Raw genomic sequence first — 11,154 nt, 5'->3', positions numbered from 1 at the left:
AAGGGCTAGAGCTACAGCATGAAGCTACTGAGACCAAGCTAACATGGCAACTGAAACAAACCGAGGGAGCTTCTAGGGTTCTCTACTCGGGTATGGTAAAGCTTTCTACAAAATAAATATAGTGTTCTAGGTGGCACTGTTGTGGCAAATCTATTGGCAGTAAAATGCCAAAATGACTTTTTGAACAGTCAGATTTGTAAATACAAATGGTACAATGCAGTTTCCATTGCCATCACGTTTTCTCCATAAAGTAACAAAATTGTCTTTCCAATTTGAGGTTTTCCATACATATACTAGCAAGTGAGGAAGAAAAGAATTGATCAAGTTTTTGCCGAGATCAAATTTTGAAAAAGAACTCAAATTTTAAAATGAACCAATGCCCCTAAGTGCTTACTCATAAGTATATGGATTGGTCTGTATGTGGCAGTCAAGGTTCCGGTGGCAATGTCCGGCGGTTCATGAAGATGTGTAGCACTGAAACTTAACCTTACTTTACTGTACTTTAGCGTTTGTACATTAAAAAAAATATGTGTATAAAAAAAATAAATATTTGTGGAATGGTAAAAATCCATTTCTAAAATGTTCTAGAACAGAAGCAGGTCCACTATATTCACTGCTTTTCCCTTTGCCTTTGGATAATATACATGTATATCTATGAAGTTGGGCCTCTGTGCCCTAGAAATGCCAGGGCCTATTTTGAATTCCAGTCCAGGCTTGACTGAACTAGGTTGGACCTGTGTCACCATGATGAATGTGGTCTAGTGATTTATTGATACACTCAAGAGATGGCGAGGTTGAGAAAAATATAGGGATATTATGTCACTAAGGAGTCCATGACCATATAAAAGCATGAGCTGAAGGCCGAGTACTTTTATACAGGTCATGGAACTCTGAAGTGACTTCTAATATCCTCATATTTTACAACATACAAGTATATTATTTATTATAATATACAAGTTTCATTGAGTCATGTGACAGAATTTACATCACTAAGCTCCGATTATAACCGATGACATCACTAAGCACCATTTATAAGGATATAATTTACAGTTTGGTCCCATAGGAAAATGACCAAACTCTATATTATAAAGCAATATACAATAAATAATATATAGACTTCCTTACTACTGTAGGAACAGCTATCATATAATATAAACCATACTATTTTAATACAGACTTAAGACAAATGTAAATTTCATCCTAAAATGGATATTGTGCCCTGAAAGTACACTGGCCTCTCAAAGGCAGTTTGGCATACAGTACTCAGATTGGTTGCTATGGGCTACCAGACCGGTTGCAGTTTTGTGACATTTATTACTCCTCTGTGTTTGTGTCTCTGCTCTTTTGGTAGTTACCTGTACTAAAGGGCTGTTTCACATTCAAGTTAACTTTTATTATGTTATAGCATGACCAATATTTAGTTGGTCTTCAATTTTATTTTTGAATTTTTTCATTATTTGCCTTCTTCTTCTAACTCCTTGGAGTTGTTAATGTTTTACAGTGTTATTATTACTTTTTACAACTTATTTTTCCTACTTTTTTCCTTACTTTTCCATTTACATCCTCTCCTATTCATATATTGAATCTCTCATTCAAACCACTCCTTGTTGCTAAGGTAATTTTGACCCTGGAGAGCCGCTGAACAAAAACTGCGATCAATAAGTAATAAAAAAGGTAGGATAATTGAAAACAAAACCTGTATGAAATCATACTAAAAGTTAACTCAAAGTTGAACAACCTGTTTAAAGGAACAGTAACACCAAAAAATGAAAGTGTATAAAAGTAATTACAATATAATGTACTGCTGCCCTGCATTGCTACTATTGGTGTGTTTGCCTCAGAAATACTACTATAGTTTATATGAGTAAGCTGCTGTGTAGCCATGGGGAGAAAAGGCACAGGTTAGCAGATAACAGATAAACCCCCATTATATGGAGCTTATCTACTAGTTATCTGCTATGTAACCTGTGCCTTTTCTCCTTTTTTTCAGCTTGAATGGCTGCCCCCGTGGCTACACAGCAGCTTATTTATATAGCAGCTTTTCTGTAGCAAAAACACCAGTTTTTTGCAGAGCAACAGCACATTATATTTTAATTACTTTAAAACACTTTTTTTGATGTAACTGTTCCTTTAAGACTTTGTACCCACAAGTCTCAAATTTAAATCTACTTTTAATGTAACGTGTGTTTAAATAAATTAAACCAGACATTCAAATGATGTATGAAAACAAAAATTATGTATTTTAAATGCTTGTACAGGTATAGGACCTGTTATCCAGAATGCTCGGGACCTGGGGATTTCCGGATAAGGGATCTTTCTGTAATTTGGATCTCCACAATTTGTCTGCTAAAAATCATTTAAATAATGAATAAACCCAATAGGGCTGTTCTGCCCCCAATAAGGGGTAATTATATCTTAGTTGGGATCAAGTACAAGTACTATTTTATTATTACAGAGAAAAGGGAATCATTTAACCATTAAATAAACCCAATAGGATTGTTCTGCCCCCAATAAGGGGTAATTATATCTTAGTTGGGATCAAGTACAGGTACTGTTTTATTATTACAGAGAAAAGGGAATCATTTAACCATTAAATAAACCCAATAGGGCTGTTCTGCCCCCAATAAGGGGTAATTATATCTTAGTTGGGATCAAGTACAGGTACTGTTTTATTATTACAGAGAAAAGGGAATCATTTAACCATTAAATAAACCCAATAGGGCTGTTCTGTCCCCAATAAGGGGTAATTATATCTTAGTTGGGATCAAGTACAGGTACTGTTTTATTATTACAGAGAAAAGGGAATCATTTAACCATGAAATAAACCCAATAGGGCTGTTCTGCCCCCAATAAGGCGTAATTATATCTTAGTTGGGATCAAGTACAGGTACTGTTTTATTATTACAGAGAAAAGGGAATCATTTTTAAAAATTTTAATTATTTGCTTATCATGGAGTCTATGGGAGATGGCCTTTCTGTAATTCGGAACTTTCTGGATAACGGGTTTCCAGATAAGGGATCCCATACCCGTACCACTAGTATGATATTTTTGTAAAAATATATGTTTTTGTGAGGAATTTTTGTCAAAATAACAGAAATCTACTGACTGCTACTTTGGTAAAGAACACTCGTAAAGAAAGTCTCTAAATGCCCATATTTTCCAGTAAGGGCTTCTGGTCTTTCAGAGAGTAAATTATTTATAAACTCTTTTTTTGTTTTATGTTCATGTTATATTGTGCACATCTGGGAATTCCTGAGAAAATGTAAACTGATATGTGTCATGGATGGTCCATCCTGGAGTTTCTACATGCTCTATATAAAAGATCAGCATTTGTACAGGAAGAAGATATCATCAAAAATAATCTTCAGATAATGCATTCATATAATCTGTATCGGCATATAAAAGAAAGCCAGAAAACAAACTATCCGCCCAGCTGGGATCAGAAAAAAGTCCATTTTGATCTGTGTAGAAAATTTCAAGCCACACTTCATCTTCTGGCTTCAAGTAAACGAGCGTTGATCCTGAAGCGACATCATGGTTTCCCGTGTTGGCATCAAAAGTCTTGATTTTGTACTGTCCGTTATGCACTAGGCTGATGGCCAGATGCTTGTTAGCAAGAGTGATATCATAGGAAAAATAGTAAATACCGGGAATAGCGCAAATAAACTTTCCTACGGAAGGGTTGTAATGCTCTCCCTCGTTAAACAGGATCTTGTTGAACAGAATGGGCAGTCTTTCTTGTGGATAACTGGTGGTAATTCCAACCGAGAAAGCAGATTTGAGTATGATGTTTCCACACTTACATATGCCAGGTTCCCCTCTTTCTCCTCTTTCACCTTTAGGACCTCTCGGACCAAGTGGCCCTTTAGGCCCAAGTTCACCGTTGTCCCCTGCTTCTCCTACTGGTCCCTTTTTACCCATCTCCCCTTGGTCTCCTCTGTCTCCAGTGGGCCCGAGAGGTCCTGTTTTTCCTCGTAAGCCTTAAATGACATTTGACAGACTGTTAAGGGAATACTATAACTATGTTATTATTGCACCAAATAAAAATTGATTAAAAACCATTTAATACAACAACAAAATGCAACAAATCCAACCCTCCTTACTGCCAACACAGTCAGCTGGTGAGTGCAAATTAGCTGATGTAGGTTTTTCTTTCATTAATAGCTTGTTCAGCCAATCTCCCCACCCACACTTATTGGTGTCCATTGCCAAAGACAACATTCAACGCAGCATAAAGTTGTGCTGGAAATACGAAGGAGTCAATTAAAATGGAGCTTATGACTGGCCAGATAAGCAGTGAGTTTGATAAAGTTGGCCAGCTACATTTAGATTGACTACCATCCTCTGCTTTGACATAGGACATATTAAGTTGGTCACAAACATATTATTAATTTATTGATATGGGTAAAAACAGAGGATCAGCAGTTCTTTACCTAATATTATACATTTTAAAATGAAGAACACGCCAATAAGAACACTGTGATCTCTGTTTTAGCTAATAATATATTAGAGGCAGAGGCTGACATGAAGCCTATCACATTTCTAAAAACAAAATAACTGGAGAAAACATGTTTTCCAAAATAATCTCCCCTGGAAGCCCTGACTACATCAAAGTGTTTTTCTCTTAATAAAGTCATCTTAGAAGGCAACATGCTTTCAATGAACATTTGCATTCAGTACCTGCAGTTCCCTTCTCCCCTTTTTCTCCTTTCCTGCCATCTCTCCCATCTCTTCCTGGAAGACCAATTCGTCCATGGGGCCCTGTTTGTCCATTACGCCCAGGAGAACCTGGAGGGCCAGGCAACCCTGGTATGCTGCAGACATACCTTGTGTATTGAGGGTCTCCTTTAAGTTTATTGTTGAATGGTTGTCCAGTTGCACAAAAAGCAAAGCTTATGACGTAAAGCAGAATAAGCATCATCGACCCTGGAGAAAGAAGATTTTGCTTTTTATTAGCAGAATTTGTAAATAATTTAAAAAATGTAATGCTTAGGTACTGGTGGGAAGCAGAATAAAAGTAGAGAGTGGTGTTTAAATGAGAATGCAAGTCATACTGCCCAATAGTCCTCCTATTGTTTAGTAAAAACGCCACACTTTTGGCTCCCCTAATCAAATATTACTCAGTCACACTTACTTCACATTTTCTAGAACAGGCAGCCATCTCTAAAAAGGTATTCTCCCTTCCTTTCCCTCCTTGCTTCATACTGCACATGTGTTTCATTCCCTCCCCCCCTCCCCTCTGCCAGATCCGCTTCTGGTTGGCTGGTGGGCATGTGTAGCTCAGAACAGGAGACAGGATCAAGTTACACACATGCTCAGAGAATAGGAAGGCTGCCGCTGGCACCTACAGGAAGGGGAGAGAGATTTCAGTGATGTCACTGTAGGCTTCACACTGCTGTAGGCTGCCAGCACCATATCTCAGAGAAGCAAGCAGGGATCTGGGAATTTAGATATGCAGTAAGTACTTAAAAAGAATGCCTTTAGACTTACTTTTAATTTATATTAACCTTTCATTGTCCTTTAAAGAATATGAGCAGAACAGGCAGGATAGAAACTGGTTAGAGAACAAGAAGAAAAAATAGCAGAATAACATGGGCAACCAAAATAGTGGCCCATCCTGAGAAAATGTCATAGATCAGATGCAAGGTTATGGGACATATAAAGAAAGGTAAGGCCAAAATGTACTGGCAAGGAAGGGGTTAAGTAGCCTCCCAAATCACAAAAATCACCCTCTGCCAATGCTAGAATAAATTTCAACATTAATATGGGTGGATACTCAGGCTGGTTAGTATATTGTCCCAGGGTGACCAGCCTTTTAACTGTTCAGATACTGTATATACAGTAAGTACCACCCCGTACTCACAACAGACAAATACAGTTTGCTTGCCCCATGGGGGTTTATATGAGGGATTTATCTGTTATCACTGCACCGTTGGAAAATGGCAAAGTGTGGTGTTGTTACGTGACTGTATACCAAATATATTATCATTGTTTTATGTTAAAGGGGTGGTTCTATATATGTCATAGTATATCCTATTCCTATCAACTTTGAAATTGGTCTTTATTATTTATTTATTTACTTATAGTTTTTTAAAAAAAATGTTGCCTTTCTCAGTCTCTCATTTAAAACACTACCTGGTTGCTAAGGTAACCAGACAGCTGCTGAAATTCCAAACTGGAGAGCTGCTGGACAAAATGCCAAATAACTGAAAAACCACTACCTGGTTGCTAAGGTAAACAAGACCCAAGCAACCAGACAGCTGCTGAAATTCCAAACTGGAGAGCTGCTGTACAAAAAGCCAAATAACTGAAAAACCCCAAAAAATAAAAAATGAAAACCATTGCCTGGAAATCATTGCCTATGTCATAATAAAAGTTAATCTAAAGTTGAACTACCCCTTTAAGCTTATGTATCTATTGGATATTACTGTTGTTTTTTCTGTGTATGTTTGCGGCTGCTTATCGCTTCAGATATCCCTTTGAGCAACTAATGGCAATGCTGCTTCCGAATCCAGTTTTGGCTAAACTGCTAGTCCATCACGTTGTGAACTTTAAATGGAGACATCAACTGGCTGTCTTCCAATAAAGGTATCGGACCTGTTATGCAGAATGCTTAGGACCTGAGGTTTTCTGGATAACGGATCTTTCTGTAATTTGGGTCTCCATACCTTAAATCTGATAAAAAAATAATGTAAACATTAATTAAACCCAATAGGATTGTTTTGTCTCCAATAACCATTAATTATATCTTATTTGGGATCAAGTACAAGGTACTGTTTTATTATTACAGAGAAAAGGGAATCATTTAACCATTAAATAAACCCAATAGGGCTGTTCTGCCCCCAATAAGGATTAATTATATCTTAGTTGGGATCAAGTACAGGTACTGTTTTATTATTACAGAGAAAAGGGAATCATTTAACCATTAAATAAACCCAATAGGGCTGTTCTGCCCCCAATAAGGGGTAATTATATCTTAGTTGGGATCAAGTACAGGTACTGTTTTATTATTACAGAGAAAAGGGAATCATTTAACCATTAAATAAACCCAATAGGGCTGTTCTGCCCCCAATAAGGGGTAATTATATCTTAGTTGGGATCAAGTACAGGTACTGTTTTATTATTACAGAGAAAAGGGAATCATTTAACCATTAAATAAACCCAATAGGGCTGTTCTGCCCCCAATAAGGGGTAATTATATCTTAGTTGGGATCAAGTACAGGTACTGTTTTATTATTACAGAGAAAAGGGAATCATTTAACCATTAAATAAACCCAATAGGACTGTTCTGCCCCCAATAAGGGGTAATTATATCTTAGTTGGGATCAAGTACAGGTACTGTTTTATTATTACAGAGAAAAAAGAAATTTTTAAATTTTTAAAAATCTGAATTATTTGATTAAAATGGAGAATATGGAAGACAGCCATTCCGTAATTCGGAGCTTTCTGGATTATTATTATTATTATTATTAACATTTATTTATAAAGCGCCAACATATTCCGCAGCGCTGTACAATAAGTGGGTTTCATACATTGGACATACAGAGTAACATATAAAGCAATCAATAACCGATACAAGAGGTGAAGAGAACCCTGCCCAAAAGAGCTTACACTCTACAAGGAGAAAGGGTTGAGACACAAGGTGTGGGAATGGGTAGGGCCAGAGTTCTGAAAGGTGTGGCACAGGGTATTGCTAAACTACTAGATTAGGGTAAGCTTCTCTAAATAAATAAATGGATAACGGGTTTCCGGATAATGGATCCCATACCTGTACAAGGAAAATATAAGAGTCTATCAGACTGCTGCATCAGTTCTCTATGAACTCTATCTGGAGAGACAAAGAACTGGTTCTACATTCTGTGAGTACCCTTCCCCTTCTCCATACCAAAAGCAAGTAATCTGTTACCTCAATGTAGCTTAATATGCACTTGGAAATCACTTTTGTGGCCCACCTGCTTAAAAGAAAAGTAAAAAATAACAATAATAGAGTTCAAAAAATGTAATGAGTCTTAAACAAGCTGTTCCACGTGCCAAGTCCATGTTCTGTCTCTGTTGGATAACTGGGCTTTAGACAGGAATCTATCTCACCATCTGTGTTGAACAAAAGAAATACTCTAGAGAGAACCCTGATCTGAGGTTCTTTGAAGTGAGTTCAAAAAAATCACTGAATGAAACTGAGAAGAAAATACAAATAGTACGCGAATCGAGAGAAATCTGGCCTCCAAATGGGGAGCATCTTAAACTGATAGTTTCCATATTTTGTCTGAAATAAATATACACGTTTATGTCCAAGAAGCTGTTCGTAACAACCATCTGCACTTGAGAGCAGAGAGCAAAGATACAAACAGAGAAAAAGCCTAACATCATAACACAGTCCTATTTATAGTGCCAAAAGCTGTGCAGTAAAACTGGTTTGCAGGCAAATCTTGATTACGCTTGGGCTGGATTTCCATTTCTCTTGCCCTGACTCATTTCAATGAGACTTGTTTATTGGCACTTAATATAAAAGTAAATCAATGTGATTTAAACAACTTGAGGGGCCCATATGAGAGAGAATGAAAGTTTGCCTCGCACAGTACATTGGAAATCTTTTGGATGAGGACCACATCATTTCACTGACACCTTCTGAAGATCAGGCTGGATCTTTTCATGTACATTATGTGGTAACATGATTATAAGGGCCCAAAGTCTGACTGATCTATGGCCAAGAGTCCCCCAGATATCTTCTGGGAAGGTTTGAAAATCTTGTGGATAAGGACCACATCTTGCCATTGATGTAGCATTCTGCTGATGGGTTAGTTATTTGCAGCAGCAAAACATATTTGCCTGGGGGTCAAACCATAAAACATTTACTTTAAAAAGTTTCTAAGTAGTGAGGAGCCAATCTGTCCCGAAAAATTAGCAAAATGCATTGAAGTCAACGGGTGACAATTTTTTGTTACATTTTTTCTTATGCGTGTGTGTATTCACTCCGAATACATGAAAGTTAATGGGCATTTTTTCTCAGCAATTTTGTTCGTTGCAGCAAATTTGTGATGCAGGTTGGTGAAAACGAAATATGGAATTTCGTGGCGAATCCATGCCTGGCCAAAAAATTCACTCATTGCTTTTTAGAATATCAACTTGATCAGATATGCAGAAGTTTTTCTTCATCGTCAAATGTAAAAAGACTTGGGGAACAACACAAGCAAAGGTTCATGCACGGAGCTTCCATTTGAAGCAGCGTAGGGGGTTTTTCACGGTGAGGGTAGTGAGGTTGGGGAATGCCCTTCCTAGTGATGTGGTAATGGCAGATTCTGTTAATGCCTTTAAGAGGGGCCTGGATGAGTTCTTGAACAATCAGAATATCCAAGGCTATTGTGATACTAATATCTACAGTTAGTATTAGTGGTTGTATTTATAGTTTATGTATGTGAGTGTATAGATTGGTAGGTGTGGGTTAGGTGTGCTGGGTTTACTTGGATGGGTTGAACTTGATGGACACTGGTCTTTTTTCAACCCTATGTAACTAACTACTATGTATGCCAAATAAGGGCTGTGATTGGCTATTTAGTAGCCTTAGCCTACACGAAGGTCTGTTTGTTACTGCATCTTGTTTTAATTCAACCAAAACCACTTTGCAATATACATCAAATGAAAAATAGGCAGCCTTTTAATGATATTTAATGTAATAATATGGTTTGGAACAGTTCCCTAAGCCCCGCCTCCTGTTCCCCTGCTGATCTGGCTGACGACTTTGAGACTCAAAAAAAATGTAACAAAAGCCTGCCTTCAGCCTGCATCCTCCCAATCCCACAATTCCCTGCACACGTGATGTCAATAAGGGAAATAACATCATAGTGCAATGCATTGTGGGTTATGTAGTTCCTGCATGCTGTCTGTAAGCTGTGGAGAAGTTGCTATATCTTTTGCATTTGTAACATCAAGTCTTTAGTCCCTTCTCCCCTGTCAGGATTTCAAATGATGCAGAAAGGGAAGAACTGTTTTGCAGATGCATTTCAGCATATGAAAATGGTATTTATTTATTCTTTTTGAACGATTAGATTACAGTGATATGTATATTAGGGGTTTCTGTGATGTGTGGGGCTCTTTAACAGAAGCCGAAGTTCCCCGAAGTTTATCATCATAATTAGCTATACAAAAGAATACACAGCAATTTAATTCAGTGGCATTTGCGGCAGTGACAGCAGCACCTAGACTATAAAGAGATTGCAACAACAGTCAAAATACCCTCTGTGCCATTGACCTGTTGCACCCCAGGCAATTTGACCACTTCAGTAAGATACCCTTACACACCTGCACTTTACATTTTAATGAATTGGAAACAAGTAACAAACAAGCATTGCTCAGGAAAAAGTAAAAAATGCCTGCAGTTGCATAGTACAGTGTTCTGCAATGGGAAAATAAGCACATGTGTATCTGATGTTTATAATGCAGCTGTATATTATGAGCAGGAAATTATGGCCAAGTATTATTTGACTTTTCTCAAAATAAATACAATCATGCTTGACTGAGAAGAGATCATTGTAACAGCGGAAAGCTTTGCTACTTGGTCATAAAAAGCAAGAAGGCATTTATTATATTTGGTTGGATGGTGTTGCTCGTACTGGTTAACATGATATCTTATAAAATGTCACAAATGTTTAAAACGCTTCGGGCTGGAACACATCCCCTCTCTCCAAGAAATGAAGACTCTCCTTTTGTTATTATTTGAAGTCATTATTGATTTCCTACATTTAAAAATTATTGCAGGAACTTGGCACAAACTGGAAGCTCGAAAGCCAAAACACTGAAGGCACGATATTAATCTTCCAAAAAAATACGCCAGTGAATTCATAGTGACCACTTGTCAACAGATAACAAGCAAGGAAAATATGCAGCAGAATGAAAAACATGGAGTGAAAGAAAATGGTTTTCAGCGCTCAGCTCGGAGAAAGCGGATTATACTAGCAAAGCCATTCTGTAGGCCAGGGAGAGATGGAGAACCCTGCATGGACCTTAGTGCGGGAATATGCTAAGTTATTAATATTCCAGTTGACTATTAGATAAGAGTAAGTAAAGATGGATAGTTTTACATAGTAACATAGTAACATAGTAAGTTGGGTTGAAAAAAGACATACGTCCATCAAGTTCAACCATAATGCCTATATATA

At 37.4% G+C, this 11,154-nt stretch overlaps 1 protein-coding gene across 1 annotated transcript in view; it reads right to left on the bottom strand.

Annotated features, from left to right (window-relative positions):
- Positions 1-3,004: 3,004 nt before the first annotated feature.
- The window catches only part of c1qtnf7 (C1q and TNF related 7), a 33,778-nt gene continuing 25,628 nt past the window's right edge, over positions 3,005-11,154 (bottom strand). The window contains exons 2-3 of the mRNA XM_018091002.2: positions 4,682-4,927; positions 3,005-3,981 (exon numbers count right to left, since the gene is read on the bottom strand). Of these exons, the coding sequence (XP_017946491.1) occupies positions 3,353-3,981; positions 4,682-4,922 (870 nt within the window). The 5' untranslated portion in view covers positions 4,923-4,927 and the 3' untranslated portion in view covers positions 3,005-3,352. The remainder of the gene's footprint in view (positions 3,982-4,681; positions 4,928-11,154) is intronic.

The sequence above is a fragment of the Xenopus tropicalis genome, chromosome 1 (genome assembly GCF_000004195.4).
Source record: "Xenopus tropicalis strain Nigerian chromosome 1, UCB_Xtro_10.0, whole genome shotgun sequence".
Taxonomy (NCBI): domain Eukaryota; kingdom Metazoa; phylum Chordata; class Amphibia; order Anura; family Pipidae; genus Xenopus; species Xenopus tropicalis.
Note: the sequence above shows the minus strand (reverse complement) of the source record. Positions and strands in the feature narration are given on the sequence as shown.